The sequence below is a fragment of the Melanotaenia boesemani genome, chromosome 20 (assembly GCF_017639745.1).
Source record: "Melanotaenia boesemani isolate fMelBoe1 chromosome 20, fMelBoe1.pri, whole genome shotgun sequence".
Lineage (NCBI taxonomy): Eukaryota > Metazoa > Chordata > Actinopteri > Atheriniformes > Melanotaeniidae > Melanotaenia > Melanotaenia boesemani.
The window spans coordinates 18,433,654-18,456,036 of record NC_055701.1 but is presented as its reverse complement, the minus strand read 5'-3'; the positions used below and the strand labels follow the sequence as shown (position 1 = coordinate 18,456,036).

At 38.9% G+C, this 22,383-nt stretch overlaps 1 protein-coding gene across 3 annotated transcripts; it reads left to right on the top strand.

Moving 5' to 3' along the window:
- Nucleotides 1-295: 295 nt before the first annotated feature.
- On the top strand, nucleotides 296-17,850 carry keap1a (kelch-like ECH-associated protein 1a). Of its 3 annotated transcripts, none has more exons than XM_041971427.1 (12): nucleotides 296-509; nucleotides 5,977-6,835; nucleotides 9,163-9,362; nucleotides 9,466-9,622; nucleotides 10,901-10,993; nucleotides 11,097-11,243; nucleotides 11,684-11,790; nucleotides 13,061-13,190; nucleotides 13,353-13,549; nucleotides 15,084-15,289; nucleotides 15,638-15,814; nucleotides 17,419-17,850. In XM_041971427.1, exons 2-12 carry the CDS (start codon nucleotides 6,566-6,568, stop codon nucleotides 17,502-17,504), a joined length of 1,770 nt encoding a protein of 589 aa, XP_041827361.1. In that variant the 5' UTR covers nucleotides 296-509; nucleotides 5,977-6,565; the 3' UTR covers nucleotides 17,505-17,850. The 3 variants fall into 3 exon arrangements, with proteins under 3 accessions (XP_041827361.1, XP_041827359.1, XP_041827360.1); XM_041971425.1 differs by having other exon boundaries at nucleotides 298-509; nucleotides 17,388-17,850; XM_041971426.1 differs by having other exon boundaries at nucleotides 298-596; nucleotides 17,388-17,850.
- Nucleotides 17,851-22,383: the final 4,533 nt, after the last annotated feature.

Sequence of the window (22,383 nt, the reverse complement as noted above, 5' to 3'; positions counted from 1 at the left end):
AGACAGGCGCACGGATGTCTGTCTATGTGTGTGTTCTAGGGGTGGACAGTTTTTATACACTTCTTTCCAACCCTCTGGCTGGAGTGTTTCAGCTGTGTAACTGTTACATAATTCCCGACGACGTCCTATCTCTGCTCCATGTTTAGTTTCAGTTTTGAGGAATTCCACCCTTTGACTTGTTGCCATGTAGCTCTTCTCTGTACATGCGCGTTACCTGCAGTGTTTGCCATGCATAGAGTTGCAGAGTCATGTTGGTGCGCACATTCCCCCCCCCGCCCCCGCACCACCACCACCACCACCACAACAGCCTTTGGACATCCGCTTGCAGCGACGAACAGCAGCTACGACTCTGCACATTTCTCCCATTGACGTAGAGGACAGACGTTTTCCTGAGAGCACATCCTGCGGTGTAATAACTCCCGACTGGGCGCGTTTGTTTTCACTTTAGTGCGCCGTGTTGTGTTTTGTTGTGATCCGGAGTCTCACAGTCGACTTCAGGTGCTGTTTTGGTGAGTGAATCTGCAGCTTTTTTCAATAACACTTTTACGCACTGTGTGTTGACGCGCCCTTTACGGGAGAAAAGAGCGAAGAAGTAAGTTCTTATTGGTCTCCAGAGTTTCTTATCTAACAGCACTCGTGATTCAATTTTTTTAATAACAATCCCACTATTCATTGACCAAATCCTTAAAAATGCACGGCAGCTTTTAAGTTAGTTTTCTTAGTTTATTTCCTCAGTGTTCGCGCAGCCTCCGAAAAGGGAATCGAAACATTATGCTCATCGTTTGTGGAGGGAGTAAAAGTCTTTATATCACAGCTGGGAGATTATATTGCAGTTGTAGTTTTTGTCATCTACAAAGTTTCCCATGATTTAAGAATCCCAAAGAGCTGAAAGTCTAAGAGATCTGCAATAAGTTTTCTCCTATTGTTTGCTTTCATTTGATTATTTAATTTATTCAGTTTATAAAAAACAGAAAATGAAAAGTAAACATGGAAAAAAAATTTTTTTCTTGCACTATAAAGCTCTAAGATGGGAAAAAACTAAATTTATTATTAACTATGACTGGATATCAGCTTTAGATAATTCACCAGCAAACATTTATCATATATATTTTTTAAATAAATGTTTAATACATGTTTTAGTAAATATTCCTGAATGTAAAGTAGTAGCATGAGTAATGTGACAATGACATGACAAAATGTAAAAATCTGTGTCACATTACTCAGAATAAAAGTGCAAACAGCAACTACCGTTCAACAAATCCCATTACACAAAAGAGCACTAAGGCAACTACGCTGCTTTGCTGATGTTGTTTTGGACTGTTTTTGTGTTTATCAATCGATCCTTAGTTCACTTTTTGCGCATGTTACTTCACACTAGTCAAGATATTAAGGTGTTTTCTTTGTTCACTGTGTTTGCATTTGCTGACATGGCAAGTGCGTGGTCAGGAGGCTGTGTGGTGAAACTGTCCTACATTCTTAAATCTTATTTTCAATATAGCACATGGCTGAATTTCATGTTGATTGAAATGATTTATAAGTAGTTGTACACTGTTTTCGTGTTTTAAATGTCACTCTCAGCCTTTGACAACCAAATTAAGTTGTTATGGAGGATGACTTGCTGAAAATATTTCAAAAGATCATGTCATGACAGCTCAGCAGATTTTGCATGGTTTCAAAGGTTGTGCAAGAGAATCTTCATTCCTCATATCAATTCCCGTGGTTTTCTGCAGTGTGTGTGCAGCTGAAAGCTGACTGCACTGGCTAAAGCCAGCAGATTGCTGTTCTGTCCTGTATGCAGCCTGCCAGCAGAACCAATCTGTAAATGGTTAATTCTTCTGCACTGAGATAGCGTCACTTGCTTTAAATTCTGCAGCAGACACAATAAAGACTAAATCGAAGTTATTAGTCTTTGTTTTCAATGTAAAATATATATATTTTTTACACTCAACTCAGCAAACTGTTCAGAACTAATGTCCTCACAGACAAGGGGAAAACTGCTTTATGTTCTGCACATTGTGTGACTATTAGCTTTTCCTCTCTTAATCAACCTTGAAGGGGGTTGACATATCCAAGCACAATGGCCCTTTATGGAAAACTATGCTCTCGCTTCCCCTCTCATGCTCTCAACCCCCCGTGATTATAACTTTCCTCAAATGACTACATTGAATTTTATCTTTGCCTTTCTCCTTTATTATGTTATTTTTCCCTCCTTCTTTGTAGCTGTATGTTCCCTTCGCAATCTTTCTCCCTCCACAATGCTCTGTGTCTGTCCGAGTCGGATTCTTTTGGTCATATGATCAGCAAACAGACCAACTGACTTCAGGGTGAGATGTGAGAAAGCCTTGGGCTTTGCGGACTTAATTGTGCAACTCTGCAAAGCTGAACTCTTTCTATCCAAAGCACCCTTTGCTTTACTCATTGTGAAACTGATGAAATATGGATGAAAACTGTTCAGCTGTAGGTCATTATTTAAAAATTTGCATGGTTTTGTCACCAGCGGGATGAGCAGGGTGGAGTTCAACTTATTTGCTGCTGACAATTTTTAAATCTAAGAATTGTTATGATGCATTTTCTGTAACTAATAGACAGAACTACCAAAGTCCTCCCTCCCTGCAAAGTTTAAGAGTGGATTTGTTCTGCTTCAAACTGCAGCGACACTGGAATGCAGAGATTTCTTGTTTGCTAGACAAGAAGTTGTCCTGTGTTAACTGTTTTTATAGGTTCTCCATAAGGTGTTATCTTTGTGTTTCTGAATAGTCACTGGTCAGTCCATCCTCAGATTCTACAGCTTTTTAAGGGTGTATTGAGTGTATAAAACAGCTCAGTAATAGATGCATAAGCTTACAAGTTAACAAAACAATGTTGATGATCTTTATCTTTATCACTTTCAACAACAAAACACTTAACTAATAAAAGAACCAGACTGATTCATTTTAAGCCAGATGTGACAACTTTTACATGTAATTCTGTGCGTCCACACCCTGCAATCCTCCTGCTCAATCTGCACTGATCTTAATCTCAATGACTCCCACTGAAGGATGTTACCAGATTTTACATACAGATCTCACCTTAGAGTGTCGGCTGATTGGGGGAAAATATCCCTCATTACTGAATTCTTTATTGTTTTTGCCTGTTTGCTTTTTAACTTAGCTAAATGAGCCTGCAGAACTTTGTTGATCTGAGTTCTGAACTACAAATCAAACTGAGTATTCACAGTACTTCTTTATGTCTTTTACATTCACTGAATGCAGATTTGCTGGTCCGCATTTGCTGAATGCTTGTGTGACTCTCTGCCTTATCATATTTATCCAACCCTTAAGTTATAAGGATGCTCTTACATATAGTCCTCCAATGAGCCAACATGATGCGTGCTCCATCCTTTACAATAACATCTGTTTTACTCACCCAAAGCATAGACTGTATAGCCCTCAAGATCTCTCCCATTTGTTTCTAGAGTGTTTTGTCCCATTTGGCTGCCACCATATTAGCTTTTAGGAGCCAGACACAGTGTGCAAAGAATCTGGCTGACAACCCTGGGATTCTTTTCATCCCCATGGGGGCTGTTTTATGATGCATAACTTTACGCTTTAATTCATTTTAAACAAGGTATTTATAAGAAAATCCCTCCCACAACAAATGAAACACATTAGGAAATAAGCCAGCAGACTAAAGATCTTTCCTAACAGCCTGCGTTTTCCAAAAATATCCATTCAGTGAAGTATTTCCTGGCATTGACCTAATTCTTTTAGTCTCATAAGTTGCAGCTTACTACATAAAAAGCTAAACAATTAAATGTTTACCTGCAAATCTCTGCACATTACCAACATAATGCCATGCCAAGCAGTCATTCAACTTTAGTTAGGAATGCATTAATGTAAAAAGAAGGCAGTGCTGGCTCCAGGGAATCCATCACAAACATGGACAGGTGGAATGCTGCGTATTAGTCATAATAAAAACTATCTGTAATCCCTAAATAAATATGACAGATTTAGAATTATGATAAAAGCTTATAGCGTTTAGAAAAGGAAATCTGGAGCAAAATGACCCATTGAGTTGATACAAAAGTAGGTGAATTATATCAGATACTCATGATTATATGTTATTTTTAATCCTCTTAATTTAAGGGTCCCAGCTCCAGCTTATACCTGTCAGGCTCAGTAATTGATAAAGTGTATAATGAGATTAATAATTAGCTTTTAATGAATGAAAGTGGCACCATTAAAACATACATCATACGGTGCTTATCTGCTATCCACTGCAGGCACTTTATTGGATTGATTAAACACATTTCTTTTTTTTATCACAGTTAATTTTAGCTTTATTGAAAACAATAAAAGCAAACACTCCTTTGTTATGAAGCATGTTATAATATATTTATCTGATTGTGTTGATTTAGTTTACTGCTCTCAAATGTCAGTCAGATTATTGTTATTAGTATGTGCCTGTGACAACATTTACTTATTTATTATAGATGTCAGACAGGTTCCAGTCAGCACAGAGATGAAATGAATCATGACACCGGCCTGTCCTAGCTCTGAGAACTGATTTTTCTTCATGTCCAGATAATAAGTAGGGACATGGAGGGGAATTAGGCTCAGAAAATAAGTGGTTTAACAGCCTCTGGTGTCTGATTAGAGTCAATTTATAATATTTGTTTAAATGGCATAAATGTGAATGTATGTTTATCGGCTAGCTGCTATCAGGAGAACTCACACTCAGTGTTTGCAGTCAACTCTGGCTGAACCCTTTAAAGCTAGCAGAGGAAAAGAGTTCTAACTGGAGAATTTTTATTAGCAAAAGGAAAAAACAAAAAAACAAACAAAAAAAAAACCAATTAGTTGATCAACCTTTTAAGCCCTGTGACTATTTCTTTAGGCCTCTGCTCAAAAATTGTATATTCATACAGAAATATATGTAACAACAAGGTTTATTTGAATAATTTTGGCGTCATAGTAAAGGAAAGACTTGTGAGATTTGTTAAGGTGTGTAAACATGAGTGTATGTGTTACTGGTGAAGAATAAATAAACATGGTACAAGGGTAAAAAAAAAATTCAGCCTCACCTAAAATAAAACAAACAAAAAAAAAAACACTTTCAGGATAAATATGAATATCCCTCTGGAATTATGCAGCTGTGGCTCTAAATCTCTATAAAATCATTAACATTAGCATTAGCGTAACATTAGCTTAACTCATAAAGTTAAGCAGAAACAAAGTTAGTCATGTTTTAGTACAAAGAAAGCAATTAAATGTGAGATTAGCTTACTTTCTTTACTTTGTCTCCCCTTCACCCGTCCCTCCTCTCCTCTATAAACAACAGTAAAACACAACAGAAACTCTGGACTGAAACAAATGCATATTAGTCAGGTAAACAACATCAACATTATTGTTTTTATTTTCAGTTTTCAAGCAAATGGCATTAGCGTAGCACTGCTAACACTTATTCACATTGAGGCCTGTGCGAATCAAAATTAGTTTGTTTTTGTACGATACAATTTGATTCTTTTGCATTTTCACCTTTACTTTCTGCAGTTTACTTCTCTTGTTTGTTGAAGCCAATAATTAAAAAAAAAATAACTGAAAATTTAAGAAAAAGAAAATATCCTAACAGGATCTGTTACGGTTTATCAGTAAAAAAAATGAATACATGACTAACTGAGAAAATAATATCAGGTTACTTTATTATTAACAGACATTTTCTGAATATTCATTAATCCACACTAGCTTTGAAACAGAGGAATGTTTTTCTACATTGTCAATTATTAAGCGCCTCAAATTAACCAGTTGACCCTTTGCTGGCGTGAAAGCTGTGTCTTCAGAATGCTTTCCGTTTTGACTTCAAGGAAGTGAAACTTGAAGTGTGTGAAAATTACACAACCATACATTCATAAAGAAAACCATTCACATGATGTTCTGATTTTCAAGCCAAAAAAAAGTATTGTCAGCTTTCCTTACTGTTTTTTCTCCACTTTTACAGGATAAGCATCACAGCACCAGGTTGAAGAAATCATAGATGCTTCCCTGTCTTGTGTGAGACAACAAATGACAAAGAACCTCTGAAATATTTACTTACAAACCCATGAACCCTGTGAAATCTGGACCAAGAAGGATTTAATGATCATGGCTTGACTTGGGAACTGTCTGATCCTAACACAAATGCTGTCAGTCATGCTGGTGCCTGATTATGTGGATCTGGGAGCATTGTGTGGTTCAAGTTTGTTCCCCCTCCATATCTGTGCAGAGAAACATGACTTTAAGTTATTTTGTGCTTCAACTGGCTTTCTCTCTGGGCATTTCACTCTGCCTGCTGGCTATGGCTGGGACAACCAGTGGAGAGCCGCGTTATGCTGTTCAAACCTTTAAATTAATGGGAAATGTCTACTGATTGAATCAATATTTCTGTTAATATATATATATATATATATATTTTTCTTTGCTTTTAAAATGGAGAATCAAAGGACATCTGCTGACTTAAGCCTTCACATCTATGAGTTAAAGACCAAATGAATTCCTTATGCTGAAAGTGAAATAAGAGTTTAAGGACAGATTAGACTGTAGATGACTATATGAGTCTGTCTCCACTGAAAAACATAACCTGGAATGACCCCTTCACTCTCTTCAGTATGAATTGCCCAGTCAGGAAGAAACGTCCCACACGTGACTCTGATTTCTCTGCCATTGTGGTTCCCTCGATGCACGGGTCTGGCTATCTTGACTACACCGTCGAGAATCACGCCTCCAGATCGCTGATGGTCATGGATGAGTTGAGACGACAGGAGATGTTATGTGACTTGGTATTACGAGTCACGTACAAGGAAAGGATTATGGACTTCAAGGTAATCTAGGAACTATTCCAATCTTGCTGAAATTTGTTATATATTTGTTATGATCTTTGGGCATTTGCAACATCCTTACCTCTCAAAAAAAAAAAAAAAAAAAAAAAAGAAAAATAATAGCCCAAAAATTAAATGAATAAAAAAATCTGGGCATACATGTTGCCTCACTGACTTAACACCAGGTTGTTCAGGTAGCCATTGTTTGCTCCAGGGTCCACCTGCAGCTATTTTATCTTTTAAATGAATGAATGAGCACATTTAGATAAATAATGAAAAACTGTTAGGGTTTTAAAATAATAAAAACCCCCAATAATAATAATAATAATAATAATAATAATAATAATAATAATAATGGAAAAGGGACTGCAATAAAAGACTAGAATGAATTAATAATTTTATATTACATATTAGATAATTTAATGACCATAAATTATTATTAATAAATATACAATATAAAATAAATACAGTAAAAAATTAAACTGACTGATTGATTGCAAATTAATAAATTGGTTTTAAAACAAGAATTGGTTCTCACCTGACATATCTGCCTAAATAAAGGTTATTTATCCATTTCACGCTTGCAAGCATTGCTCTTAATTAAGACATACAACCCCTCCATATTCTTTGACATACCCTAAACAAAAAAATTAATAAAAAAATAAGTCTTGCAGTAGTTATTTTCCCTGGTGTGTAATTCCTTTTATTGTCATTTCTGTGAAAAACATCAATTTACAAAAAGTTAAAGAATCATGTATGATTAAATTCATTCAGTTGCACTTATAATCTGGCTTATTGTCCCTCCAAAAATTTGGTTAATAGAAATTCTGATTGGCTTATAACTTTAGGAATCTACCAGGCACATTGACTGGAGATCAGTAAAATATATTCAGAATCCTATCTGTGAATGGCTGGAATCCATCTGAGCTGCTACCAGGCAAGAGGTGGAATACTGGGTCCGCACCATTTACTGCCAAAGTGACCCGGCTGCAAGCCGGGTGGGCGGAATTTTCACTCCATTCAAACCGGGAAATCAGCCTCTTTGCCTCTTTTGTTTTGGTAAAGCCTCTGTCCATCAACAAACACTTTCCTCTCCATTCAAAAGGCAAACTCCTCCTCCACCACTCTTCATCACGCCTCCCCGAGCCATTGCCGGCTGAGTGTAAAGGAGCGGACCCACTCCGTGGATGGGTCACGAGGCCAACACAGAGAGAAAGGAGAACAACAACCAGGCACACCCCCGCATTCACTTTTTGTATATTTAGTCCCTTTATCTAGATAGAAAGGTCCCATTTAGATATAACATATCTACTTCCAGAGAGAAAGTGTTTGTCACATAAGAAGATTTATATGTAATGACACAACACTGGAAATACTCCCTACACAATCGTAAACTGTAATAATTAAATATTTCAGCCAAAGGCCAGGGCTGTCAGGATCAATACTCCAATTGACTATTTGGATTCCCTCCTCCCTCTTTTAAGCTATCACACTATAAACATTAGGGGTAATTTGGTAAAACAAACACATCTTGAAGAGGATCCACTTGTTAGACATGAAGACAAATATGATAAATAATGATGTGGAATTATAACTGTGATACCTTGCTGCTAATTAACCTGGTGGTAGCCTTTTTTGTTCTTAACCCTTCAAGCCACATGCCTATTTTTTTAGGCCTTTACTTGAGAGTGAAATACCCATATTTTTGCAATTGAATACTTTTGGAGTCATAATAAAGGAAACACTTGGGACATTTGTTAAGATGTGTTAATATCAGTGTATGTGTTACTGGTGGAGAATAAATGAAGATGGCACGTAGCACAAAGGAAAAATAATAACAAAAAAACAATAAAAACAAACACTTTCAGGATCAAAATATAGTAAAATAGGTTAACATTATCACCGCAAAGGCTAACAATGTTAAAGTGAAGCATAACAAAATGTGAGTGGTTTTAGTATTTACATGTCAACGGTTTAGATGAGCTTTCCAAAATGGCCATTTATTCACAGTTTGGCACCATTTTTTCTCAAAGGCCCCCAACTTGATGATTCTAAATGATGACTGTAAAGTCAGTTTTTTCTAGCTGCCTAAAGGTGTTATAGCGAGTCCTTCGCTGCATTTATGTACAGTAACTGCCTCATGTGGTCCCTTCAGAGGAGCCATTATAGCACTTACCTGCTTTTGTGATTGGTGAGTTGAAACTAGATGTTCAGTTGCTTAAACTGTAAAAGTAAGTTCTTTTTTTTTTAAGCTTTTTTAAAGCTGTAAACCTGCCTGTTTCAATCAGGACACCAATAACAAATTGATTCTCATTCAACACTTTGTTTAGGTGCACAAGGTGGTCCTGGCCTCCTGCAGCCCGTACTTCAGGGCCATGTTCACCAGAGGCTTCAAAGAGTGCAGCGCCTCAGAGGTGACCCTGCGCGATGTGTGCCCTGAGGTGGTGGGTCGACTGATCGACTTCGCCTACACCTCCCGCATCACAGTGGGAGAGAAGTGTGTGTTGCATGTTCTTTTGGCTGCTATGAGGTAAGCTTAGGAACTGTAGAAAGTGTCTCGATTTAGAAAATAGAAGTTAAACTTGCTTTTTTAAAATTGTCTTCTTTCTCTCCTCTCTGTTAAACGTTGTAAGGTATCACATGGAGGACGTAGCCAAGGCATGCTGTGATTTCCTCACTAAGCACCTGGAGCCGGCTAATGTCATCGGCATCGCCCGCTTCGCAGAAGAGATCGGTTGCACAGAACTGCACCACCGGTGCCGAGAGTACATCAATACACACTTCAGTGAGGTGAGGTACAAACATGCATTACATGCAGCATTTGGCCTCAAATTTAACAACAATTTCTAGGTTGGGTCAGGTTATCGCTTGAAAGTTTTATTCTTCATTAAGCATTTCAGTTGTTCTCACATAGCAGAAATAATGGAACCACTGAAATGTTGAAACTGTTTCCCCCAAATTTGGTAACACTATACCATGCACGTACAAAATAATCACCCTGTGAGAGCTCAAAGACTACACCACTGCCAACATGCTTATAGTCTTCCTAGTGATTCCAAGCATAGTTCAGTAGAACCCTCTGGGTACTGTGATGGGGCAGTGAAGAATCCTGCACTGTAAGAAAAAGAGAGCTGACATTTACCTGTCAGTCCCTTAAGGCTCTGAAGAAGGTATATTTAGATCAATACACACCTGTTAAGGTGTTGCATGCATTGCTGATGTTAGTGATGGCTCCTATATAAACCAGTGTTGTTTCCATGGTAAATGGCCCCGCATCATCACTCAAAGCCACGGAGAAGGCTGCTGGGTTGAGGAAACATAGCACAAAAGTTTATCATTGCTCACCTGAGAATAAAGTTGTAGTCCCATGATTCACACAACTGTTCTCTTGTTTTTACCTCTTTACATCTTTTTTGCCTGTCTCATGTAGTGGAGCTACTCACACAGCTCAGCTTTCAAGTACTTAATTAACGCCTCCTAGTTTTGTATTTTTTGTTCACTTGCTGCCGGCCTGTTCTCCATTAACCTTAGCTTCTCCACCAGCTCAGTGTTTGCAACTGAGCTTTGAGGTCAGACTATGTGGTCGTATCTGTCTGAACCAAAGCCCCTGACAGGCAAATGGTCAGCAGCCACATCGTCGTACTTCTCATTCTGCCTGGATATCATAGAAATGTTGCACTAATTCAAAGATGGAGCATGGCAGAGAGTCCACAAAGGAGCTATTTTTATATGTTTTTCTCATGCATAATTAATTAGTTACACCCTAGTGGCTGATTTCATTGGCTAGTATTCTGCATTTTGTTTGGTTTTTTAACACCAATTACACTGTACTACATGCTGTCCTTGCATGATCTCAGTACAAGCACAGGTGCAATGTTTAACATCTAAAACCTGAAACCAGTCATTATTGTCAAGGGAAAATTTGAGCACTGCAAGTGAAGCCTAAAATTAGAGTATGTCTTCTGAATCTGAGTCTTGACTATAATTTTTACAAACCTTGCAGCCACACTGAGTTGTCTATGTCTAAAATCTGAAAGCCTGTCTGCTGTTGTTCTACCTTGGATCTAGGTGACCAAGGTGGAAGAGTTCTTCAGCTTGTCTCACTGCCAGCTGCTGGAGCTCATCAGTCAGGACAGTCTCAAGGTGCTCTGTGAGTCTGAAGTGAGTGAAGATATTCTTTATAAATCATCTGATTTCAGAAGATAAGAAATTGTCTGAATAAAAACCTGTAAGCTTGATCAAATGAAAATAAAATCCTCATCAGGTGTATAAGGCTTGTACAGACTGGGTGCGCTGGGACACAGAGGGCAGAGCCCAGTATCTACATGCGCTGCTGAATGCAGTCCATATTTATGCTCTGCCTCCAAAGTTCCTGAAGAACCAGCTCCTGTCTTGCCCCATCCTCAGCAAGGTAAAGCGCAGCCTGTAATGCCTTCAAACCAGTTGTATGTGTGGTTGTAGAATTTTGTGTCATCCACGGATGATGTGACCCTGCAAGTGAAAACGTTAAAGTTATCCACCTGCAACACATGCACAAAATCAATAGGATGGTGAATTCAAATAATCAATACACACATTACACAGCCAGTGTGTAGCTGGCTTTACAGTGTGTTTTCTTATTTATGGAAACACAAATGATTTTTTTTTTTTTTTTCCAAAACATAATTTTTTTCCTATGAAGTTACAGCAGTGTAGAAACATTACTGTCTTCTGATTTAGAATTTAGAAACTACATTCTTTGTTAGTGGTTCTTTCAATAAGTGATTTATTTAGACATTTTTCTGTAGTGGTTAGTTATTATGTTACAAACTCTTCACCAATTTGAATTTTTGTTCTTCTGTTTAACTCCAGGCCAACTCCTGTAAGGACTTCCTGTCTAAAATCTTCCAGGACATGACACTGAGGAAGCTTCCTCCTGCACCGATCCGCGGTACCCAGCTCATTTACGTGGCCGGCGGGTATGCCTCTCACAAATCCCCAGTAACACACACTTAATCTTATGTACTGTGCAGACTATAGCAAACCTATTTCTCCAACTTATGCACACTTTCAAGCTGTTATGTAAGTCAGATTCACCTACAGAAAACAATTAAATCTACTTTCTAGTGGTTTGTAACAGGTCTTCTGTACAGATGAACCTGCTTTTCACATTAATAATAAAAGTTATCCTGGTTTTTAACCCCTTTATTTATTCAGGGAAACTGTGTTTTGAAACCTTTCTCTAAAATACAAGCAAAGTTGGATAATTTATAGTTTATATTTTCTGTTTTATTAACATGTTCTAAGGGATGTTGATGTTGTAGAATATAAACAGACATCTAAAAAGACTCCTGATTTCACTAAATGGAAGAAAGTGAAGACCAAAGCTTCTAAACTGAGGTCACAAAGGAGTCTGGGAGAATTCTTTAGAACCTAAAACCTTCTTTGGATAATATTAGTGGTCATGAATTCCTGAGAATGCAACTAAAAAGACAAAAATGCCAGGGTTACAGTTCTTCACAGGTGTTTTTAATGCTTTGGATCCTCACCACTGTAATTCTCATCAGATTTAATCAATAATTGGGTGAGTAAATTATATAAAAAAAACATATAACATGAACATCTATCCATCTTGTTCTGCTTAAATGAGGTTGGTTCATGGGTGCAGCAGCTTAGGCATGGAAGCCCAGGCTTTCCTTTCTCCAGCCACTTCTTCTATTTCATCTGGTGGGATCCCGATGCGTTTCCAGTGCTTCCAGTATGTCCTGGGTCTTCCCCAAGGCCTTCTCCTGGTTGAATGTGCCTAGAACATATCACCAAGATGGAGCAACAGCTCTACTACAAGCTTTTCTTGGATGACTGAGCTTCCCACCCTGTCTCTAAGGGAGACAGGAAACACATTTCGGCTGCTTGCATCCCTGATTTTGTGCTTTTAGTCATAACTCACGGCTCGTGACCAGAGGTGAGGGTCGGAGCATAAAATCGACCAGTGATTTGAGACCTTTGCATTTTGGCTCAGTTACATCTTCACCACAACAGAACAGTTCAGGGTCCACATCACAGTGAATGATGCACCGATCTGTCTCTCAATTTATGCCTAAACACAAAAAGAAAAAAAAAAAAAAAACAATTACATGCTGCTTTATCCAAAGTTTACAAAGATTATTCAAATTCCAGATAATATCACATCCTCCCTGGAAAAACTTGTCACTAACTCAAGGCTTTCTCTTGTGACTCTTTTTTGTTCAGATACCGACAACATTCACTGGCCTCCATGGAGGCTTATGATCCCCAGAGGAACATCTGGCTAAAACTGGCTGATATGGGGACTCCGTGCAGCGGTCTGGGAGCCTGTGCGCTGTTTGGACTCATCTACACTGTAGGTTGCATCAGTTATGACATGCTAGTAAAGACTTCAATCTGAATCTTTAAATAGCATAAAAAAAACATTAAACAAAAAAATAAAAACTTACTTGTTGCAAGTTTGTTTTTGAGAGTTTGAAAGGATCGTTAAAATTTTTATCTTTTTTAATTACTCCAGGTAGGAGGAAGGAACCTGTCGCTTCAAAATAACACTGAATCCAGCGCGTTGTGCTGCTACAACCCAATGACCAACCAATGGAGCCAGCAAGCCTCCCTCAACATCCCGCGGAACAGGGTCGGGGTGGCCGTGGTGGATGGCTGCATCTACGCTGTGGGGGGCTCCCAGGGCTCCATACATCACAGCACAGTGGAAAGGTGTAGTGTTTCTGACATTTTATTATGTGTATGTACGATTTATTTATCCAACTAGGCACTCCAAAAACAAATTAAGACTTTTTATTTCCCAAAATGAATGTAATGAGCACAGAAATGTGTTACTGCACACTTTAACTAAGCTCAACCACCTCAGGGTAAGTCTGTAAATGGCATGAAGGAGATAAAATGAATAGTAGGCCAGCTAAAGAGCCAAGAAGTTTGCTATTAGCCAAATCAGACAACAGCACATGCTCTCTCACAACATGTTGAGACAAATTTCCCAGGAATGTCAATCTGGATGGGAATGCTTTACATCTTCTTGCTGCCAGAAGCTGCAATCCTTCAAAACACAAATATTTTTGTTTCAAATCTAAAGAACCTTGCTTCAAGTATGTCCTTAATCCTTTTGTTTTTTTCTTAGTTTTAAAGGTGCGGATTTCTATAGGACGTGAGTTAAAAGATAATTATTATTAGTCATCAGGGACTACTGGAAGTCTTTGCATTAGTAGCTTATAAATATTATGATAGATTATAAAAGCATTGAAATAGAAAATGAAATGTGAAACATATCAAAGGAGATTACAGTTTTCATTTTATTGGAATAATAGATGGCAGAAAAGGCTTTTGTCATGCTTCCCAAACAAATGCAAGCGACACTCCGGCTCAGGGGGAAGCCGTACCCTCCTGCTAAACTAAGATTCTGTTTTATCATTTGTTGCTTAAATGTTTCTCAGCCAGGTTCACCGTCAACATGAAGAGTCGAGACGTGAATTTAACATTTACCGAAAGTTATGATGTAATAGCTACCCTCCTATCAGCAGTCCCCAGCTGATTAAACCCAAAGCAAACAGCTGAGCCAACATCCTTTAAATCATTAACCTGAGCACAGGCAGTCCATTCTGCCTCATCTGGACTCAAATTTTTATTCTCATCACATCATGGAATAGTTTGCCTTTTAGGAGGAGTTCAATGTTAAATGAATTGAGTTGCCCTTATTTTAGTTCTTCATGTGAGTTAAATGATGTTTGTTCATTGTTAAAACAAGGGTCAGCTAACTCAGCTGAGGAGACACACTAATGCAAACTATGCTCTGACTCTATCCAAAGGCAGTTTTTTAAGCTTATGAATTAAAAACTTATATTTTAAGTGTTCAATTTACAAGTGAATCAAACAACCTCACAGAATTCTAACTTCACATAAGTATAAAAAAATACTGTTCAAGTGTTAATTGATGAGGGGCATGTAGATACACAGGTGAGCTGAGTTTGATCTCTTTGAGACGTCTGCAGGACAACATAACATTTCTTGTCTCTGTCTGCTCCTATTGCTTGGCTTCCAATAAAGCCTGTTAATGGTTATCAAGCATGGATGCTGGCTTAACCTAATCCACTCAGTAGTGACTGGCTCATGTAGACTGTGAAGGTTTTTTCACACCATCAGTTTTAAGTCAGCAGCACTGACACGTTTATTTGTTTCAGTGGATTAATATACTGGTAACAGATTATCACCCAACTGACCACTGTTTGGTTTGCAGGTGGGATCCAGAGTCTAATCGCTGGTCCTTTGTTTGTCCGATGACGGTGGCTCGCCTGGGAGCCGGGGTGGCAGCATGTGGTGGGGCGTTGTATGTGGTGGGGGGCTATGATGGAGAGAACCGCTGGAACACAGCTGAGAAATACCAACCCGACACAAACACCTGGCATCATTTGGCTCCCATGAACACTGTACGCAGCGGACTAGGTGAGTTGTCTTTATGAGCGCCGGTAGAACATTTAGACAGATGTGTGTTTGTTCGTGCTTGTGCTCACTAGTCTTTCTTATTATCTTGTCTGCTCTCTGACCTTTGCCCGGTGTAGCTGGAAATTAGCTGGAAACATTGGGAAACATTTAGCCTTGTTCGGTTCCAACATAATAAGATCTGACTCATCAACACCTCTTCTTCAACCTCTTATTCAATCATTCTGACTTTGTACATAATACAAAAGCAAAATAGATAACCTGCTGAACTTCTTGTGATGTTTAAAAATTTCTCATCTGACTCTTAAAGAACTTAAATACTCACCATTCCTTCTTTGTTGGTTTTTGCAGGACTGGTGTGTGTGAACTCTTTTCTGTACGCTGTAGGAGGTTATGATGGGCAGAACCAGCTATGCACGATGGAAATGTACAATACAGTCAGGAACATCTGGGTGCCCAGGGCATCCATGCAGCACTGCCGCAGCGCACACGGAGTTACGGTCCACCAGGGAAGCATCTTTGTCATCGGTGAGTCTCATAACTGACGTCAGTAACATCATGACATGCCAACAGGAGATGTTCACGTTGTCAGACAGTAAAACATGAGACTTGAGAATTTCTTTGGAGAACTTGGAGAATGCTCTTTTATTTAAGCTTGAAACATAGAGTTTGGATTGGCTTTGTATGACCATGGTGAGATCCAAAAAGCTCCTTTAGGCATTCAGGAAAAAGATTGGAGCTACATACCAATCTGGGAAGGCATAAGAAAAAAAACTAAACAAAAAAACAGCCATAACCATCTAGAAAATAATTTATAAGTGAAGAAACTTTAATACAGTTGCCATCTTGACCATGTCCCAACAAGCTCAGCCCAAGAAAGGACAGCAAGATGCCACAGTTGTCAAATTAGGTGCATCTACCATCAGAAAGCAACTGTACATGTGTAAGGAGGATACCTGCTCTAAAATTAGAAACTGAAGTTTGCTAGAAACTCTTACATGCAAGCCAGAATGTGTAGAGCAATGTGTTTTGGACAGATAAAATCCATATTTAACTATTTGGACACAGAAACGGGACATTTCAGACCTAAACCAAAAACATGATTTAAGCACAATAACCTCTTTGGAAAGTGTTATGAAGCGAGGTGTCATGATTTAGTGGGAGCAGGTCCTGGCCAGTTCACCACCAAATGATCTACATTGAATTTTTCATTGCATCAGAAGTTTCTTGAAGAAAATATGTCACAGTCAATCCAAAAAAATTAAGCTAACAGCAGAGATGGACTGTGTTACAAGACTATAACTCTAAATTCAAGCAAATCCACCACCAAGTAAAAGCTCAAAAGGAAGAAACAGAAAGTTGTGGAATTGCCCACTCAAAGCCCGACTTAGCATTTCCATCCTTTTGAGACAACGTGGGCTGACTTTAATTGAGCTACTATGTATGCAAGGAACCCCTCAAACATCACGATGCAGAAAGAATTATTTCATACTATATGAAATATAAACATGGGGTGTCTGAGTTTTTTCATATGACAGAAAAGCTTATAATATTTCTCTGTCTACATATGTAACATCAGCACACTTACAGGTGTGTTGCTAGCATGTAAAAATACAATAATGCATTCTCATTAAGTAATTTAGTTATTCCAGCTGACAAGCAAACGGGTCAGTAGGTGTTCCTGTGTTAATACAATGCAGCTGAGTCCTGCTTGGCTACGTGTTTAGGTAAATAAATTGTGGTTCAGATGTTAGGAATAAACAAATGTGCTGCATCCAAATTAAATATCAAACCATATCTGCAAATTAAATCAACTGCAAATCAAAACGTAAAATGTCCTTTTATTAAAAGTCAACTTGCTAATCATAATTTGCAAAAGTGAATTGCTTAAAGACAAAATAATTTTATTTATTTAGCGACTTCTAAAAGTGTTGAGCAGCTCTCTAATTTGTGTATTATCAGCTTCATTAACCATACTCTGGTGTGTGTGTGTGTGTGTGTGTGTGTGTGTGTGTGTGTGTGTGTGTGTGTGTGTGTGTGTGTGTGTGTGTGTGTGTGTGTGTGTGTGTGTGTGTGTGTTTGTGTGTTTACATCCATTCAGGAGGTTTTAACCAGCATGGCTTTCTGTCCAGCATTGAGTACTACTGTCCGGAGAGGAATGAATGGACGTGTGTCACCAACATGCCTGTTGGACGCAGCGGCATGGGCGTTGCCGTAACCATGGAGCCATGCCCCGGCAGCCTGCCGGAACAAGAGGAAGAGGATGAAGATGGAGGCATAGGATGAAAAAAAAAAATGATGAAGGCTCAAATGTTAAATACAAGCAGTGCTACTTTTTAAAATAGACTTAAATTGTATGCTGGTATTATGTTTAAGTGCACTTGGTCTGTTTTTACCTTTTTTGTCAACACAATGGTGCCAAAACTGCCTGACTAAATTTCATATGGATTCAGATCACCCTCCTAAAAAGTGCAAGATTTGTACTTGACATTCCCATCCTCTGATGAATAATTCCTCAGCTGCCTTCAATTCTCTTCTATCGTTAAAAAATTTCACCAAGTGGATTTTAAAGGGCCTTCAGTGTCCAGATTTGCACCTCTAGATACATGGGTGTGTGCAATCACTCTGTTTTATTTAGCTCCTGAAAAGAATATGATCAGATATGTCAATTATAAACATTTATCTTCACAATTTGATTTGCTTTGCAGATTGCTGACCTATTGTGTTCAGTTATCAGTATGCATCCACAGAGTGCAGCTCTGTATGTAACAACCTGTGCATCGCCACTAGATGGAGGAATAAGTCTAAAAACAGGGCTCCCATCTTGACACAGATTGTCCAGAAATATCAATATGAAATGTGCACACAGCAATGAGCTCCTGAGCACATGTCCTGTTTGTGTTCAGAATATTTGTTGCTATTTTTTGACCCAAAATAATCGGAGCTAATTTACCCGTAACATTCTCAAGAAAATTCGCAATCATCTGGACTCTGGACAGAGTTAGTCATCAACCACGGACGTCACTTCTGTATTTACCCATTTTCTCTCTGCACTGCTGTTCTCCAGCTCTTCCATGCTTCGCCTGCAATTATCCCAGCAGGCCGCTGAAAAAGACAGTCCTGGACAGCTGTTATTCAAATATGGCCTCAGTCATCTCATCACAGTTGCTGATGAGATGTCAGAGATGAACAAATGGGTTTGGGAAGGGGTAATGTTTTATTTCTCCTCTGTAATAATTGGGAAGCAGGTGAGGCTGTTGTTTGTCTTCCTTTGAATGTGTCTCAAGTTTCAAACTCCTGGTTATTCATTGAGGACACCTAAACATTCATTATTGACCAAGCAACCTGTTGGGCAATGAGGAAGCAGCAGAGCTGTGCTTTTGTTTGGGCCCCAGAGAGCGCGAGCCGAGACAGATGAGAAAGTGGAGGGCTCTTACTCACTGCTTACATGGAGCAAGTGACTCACATGGCGAATACATGACGCAGGCATTTCGTACACGTTTGCACATGGTTACACAAATACATGTGCGCTCTTGCACAAATGCATTTGTTCTTTATCTGTCACACACAATTGCGCTTGCATATGTGCGTGTGTGCATACTCGTGCAAAACAAAGCTGGCTGTCTCTTATTGACAGGCTGTGGAAACAGATTTGCCTCAATGTGTTCACTGTCTCACGAGGGGAGGAGAATAAAGAAAGAGATGTAGCACTTGACGGCAAGGAGATTTGCCTTCTGCAGAGAGTCAGTAGAGGAAAATTAGCACAATACAGATGTAGCTGTTGTACATCTTTTGCATGCTTGCTGCATTAACACCGAACAGTTGCACAACCCAGGAGGAACCGCTGGAGGAGAGAATCTTACACTCACAAAAAAGAGATGACAGAGATAACCTGCTGTTGTTCATTGGTATCACATAAACTTCTACTGCATTTTTTAAAATCAATGTTAACTTTATGAGCACAGTTGTTACTTTGGTGACACACAGACAAAAACTGGGTCTCAAATCTAAAAGTTTGAAGAAGACAGCATGTATAGAGAAGACATATATCATGTCCAGGTAATCTAAATGTGTGAACAAGGAAAATCATACACTCTTAAAAGAGCTTGCAAGTATGCAGCACACTTAGATGTGCATATAATTAAAATTGAAAAAGCTATAAGTAAAATACAGTACGGTGTGTTGTAACACAGAGCTGTTCAGCCTTTTCCAAGTTTCCTGGTTGTAAAAAAGAAACCCTGACAGGCCAAAGCAGCCTGTCCCATCACTAAGTATTACAATAAGGCTTATCCTGTTAGATATGGCTTATTCGGCCTTATTTAGATCTGTGTGCAAGCAGGAGGTCGAATCAAAGCTCTACAGGACCTGAAGAGGTGGGGGCCTTGAACGCCAGTGGGCATATAGCTACATGTGTGTAGGTGTGACCTTGGGAAGTGATGACCTCATCAACATCCCTGCCTGCAAAGCTAATCTGTTTCATTCTGAAGGATGCTCCTGCAATGGAGCTACTCATGAAGGTGACATTGGTGAGTGGGCTGGTGGCATGAAAACACACCCATCAATGTGGCGCACACAAACACATTGAAACAGAGACTACAAGAGCACAAATTGTGAATGGTGTATGCTTATGAGTACTGTAAAGATTTGTGTAGGCTTTCATAGTGAAATTACTGCAACTGCATGGAAGTTGTGATGCAAACCCCCTCGGTGTGGGTGAGAACATCGGACTGCTGCCTTGGCTGATTTTCTATTTTGAGGACAGCCCTTTTCAATTCAGCACATCTTTTATGGTTATATTCTCAGGGACAGTTTCAGACTCAGGAAATACTTTACTATTATTCCTAATTGTTTTGCTTATTTTTGGAAAGCACCCAGCCAAAAAGCACCCAGCAGGTGTGGGTTACTAGCAGCTAAAGAGTTTTTATAACCTCAGGGCTGTTGCTGCCCTTGAGGAACTTTGACAATGATACTAGAATTTCTGACAGTGTCATCTTACACTGTGTACATGAATATCCTTGTACTCTTCTCTGTGAACAGATGCCCTTGAGCAAGGCAGCTCAAGCTGATGCAGTGGAACTGATCATGTGAGCAAAATTAAGTAGAGGCTGAGTACGTATTGAACAAATCAGCCTTGCATTATTATTTATTTTTCTACTGCTTATAGACTATTCAGTTTAGGCACTGATTGTTTATTCTAAGTTTATTCATCGGCCACTCTATATTTATTTTGTATTTTTACTTTGCATGTTAATTGCAAATATTGAGTATATATATTGAGTTGAAAATTATTTTGTTACTTTAATATGTGACGTGGTAGCTATGTAGCTAGCTCTGGATCACCCTTGACCCCTGAAGAAGATAAAACAGATATGGAAAATGAAGGAATGAATAATATAAGACATTTATGGACCAAGATGCATGCTCAGGACTGCTCACAGCACCCAGATCTCAAGCATCATAAGTATTGCCTCATATGATGTGTTCTTTATCCACAACATCTGCTGGAAGTAAAAATTGTACATCAAATAAATCCTCAAGCTAAGACCAGTAGTTTTTCAGCTGAAATCCAATTGTGTTTCACAGAAAAAAAAACACTTAAAGCTGTTTAAAACTGCATTTTAACTGCAGGGTTTACAGCTTGTAGCCTACAGTGCCTCCACAATGACCTTACACAATGAAACGTCATCTAACACCACAATGAAATTCCTAAATCATCCCCGAAGTGACATTTAGCTTTTCTGGGATGTATTGTGTTTAGAGAGGGAAATTATAATTATATGCAGAGAATTTGTTGTTTTTCATTGGAGATTGGAGCCTGCATGTTGTGAGCATGTAGTGCAGCCGACTGGTCTGTGCGTTCTCTTCAACTGTGTTTCTCTCAGACTCGGAGGAAAGCATGAGTGGACGGTTTCAAGCTCCCCTCTCGCTGAATTGATTCTACTATGGGCCCTCTAGAAACACGGCTCTGCTGCACAGGGGAGGCCGACCTCAAGCTATTCTTTGTTTTTTATCCTTTTTGACGTCTTAAACAGGACTTGTTACTATGAGTCGAAGTTTTATTGTTAGTAGATCGTTTGTGATGACGCAGAAACGCGCTTGCTTTCGACCGACAGCCGCTTTCCTGGAAATGTACGTCTCCAGCTCCCCCCTGTACCCAAAGATGGTATATTCCACAATTTATTCCAGGGAAAGACTGACAGTTTTTTGGGTCATGAAGCAGCTGTTCAAGTCAGTGGTTCGTCCTCCCTCCGCAAGAATAAGGAATTAGTACATTTCAAATTAGATAACGACAAACAGTGGAGCAAGAAGAGAAAAAGTATGACAATATGCCCGCCGCAGAGAATAATGCATTTAAAATGAAGAACAAAAATAATTATTAATAAATTTAAATAAATATATTTTATACCACAGAATATTCTTAACAATGTAAGCAATGTTGTGAGTTTGCTGTTAAATGTAGTTGTACTTATGGATGGGAGCAAGGAAAACAAATTCCTTTTAAGATTCTTGTGGTATTAAAAATTGAAGACTCACACTAACAAATACTGTAACAGTATAAAGTGGAGTTGAACAACGCTTGAATAACTGTTGACCCCTCTTCAATAAATCTAGTCAAATGTGAGGTTGTGCCTCTGCAATCCATCAGCATACTATATAGTTTTAAATGAGTTTTCAATCCGGCCCCATTGTAGACAGACAGAATCGGAGCAGATTTTGCTGCTCCATACACTTATTGCCAGTTTCATGATTACATCTCAGACGAGTACCTTTGAAAATTTACACCTAGATGAATAAGTGGCCTGCATTTATAAATTTACACATTCACCTTCATACTATACGTGAAAAGACATTATGTTTGTGAAGAGAGGCTGAATTTGTTCACAGAGCCTTGTATTGTTTTTGTGCATGTGCGTGTGTGCACATTCAGCATGGGTCAAACCCCTTGGAAACAGCAGCAGAGGTCCTCTGCTTTTAAGTGGATTAAAACTCCAGCACAATCCCCAGGGCCAGCAGACATTGGACAGACTGGGTGTAGTTTAGATGAGGAGTTAAGACTGATTATCTCTCGTGCTGCCTTTGTTTTTGCTGCTACTGTT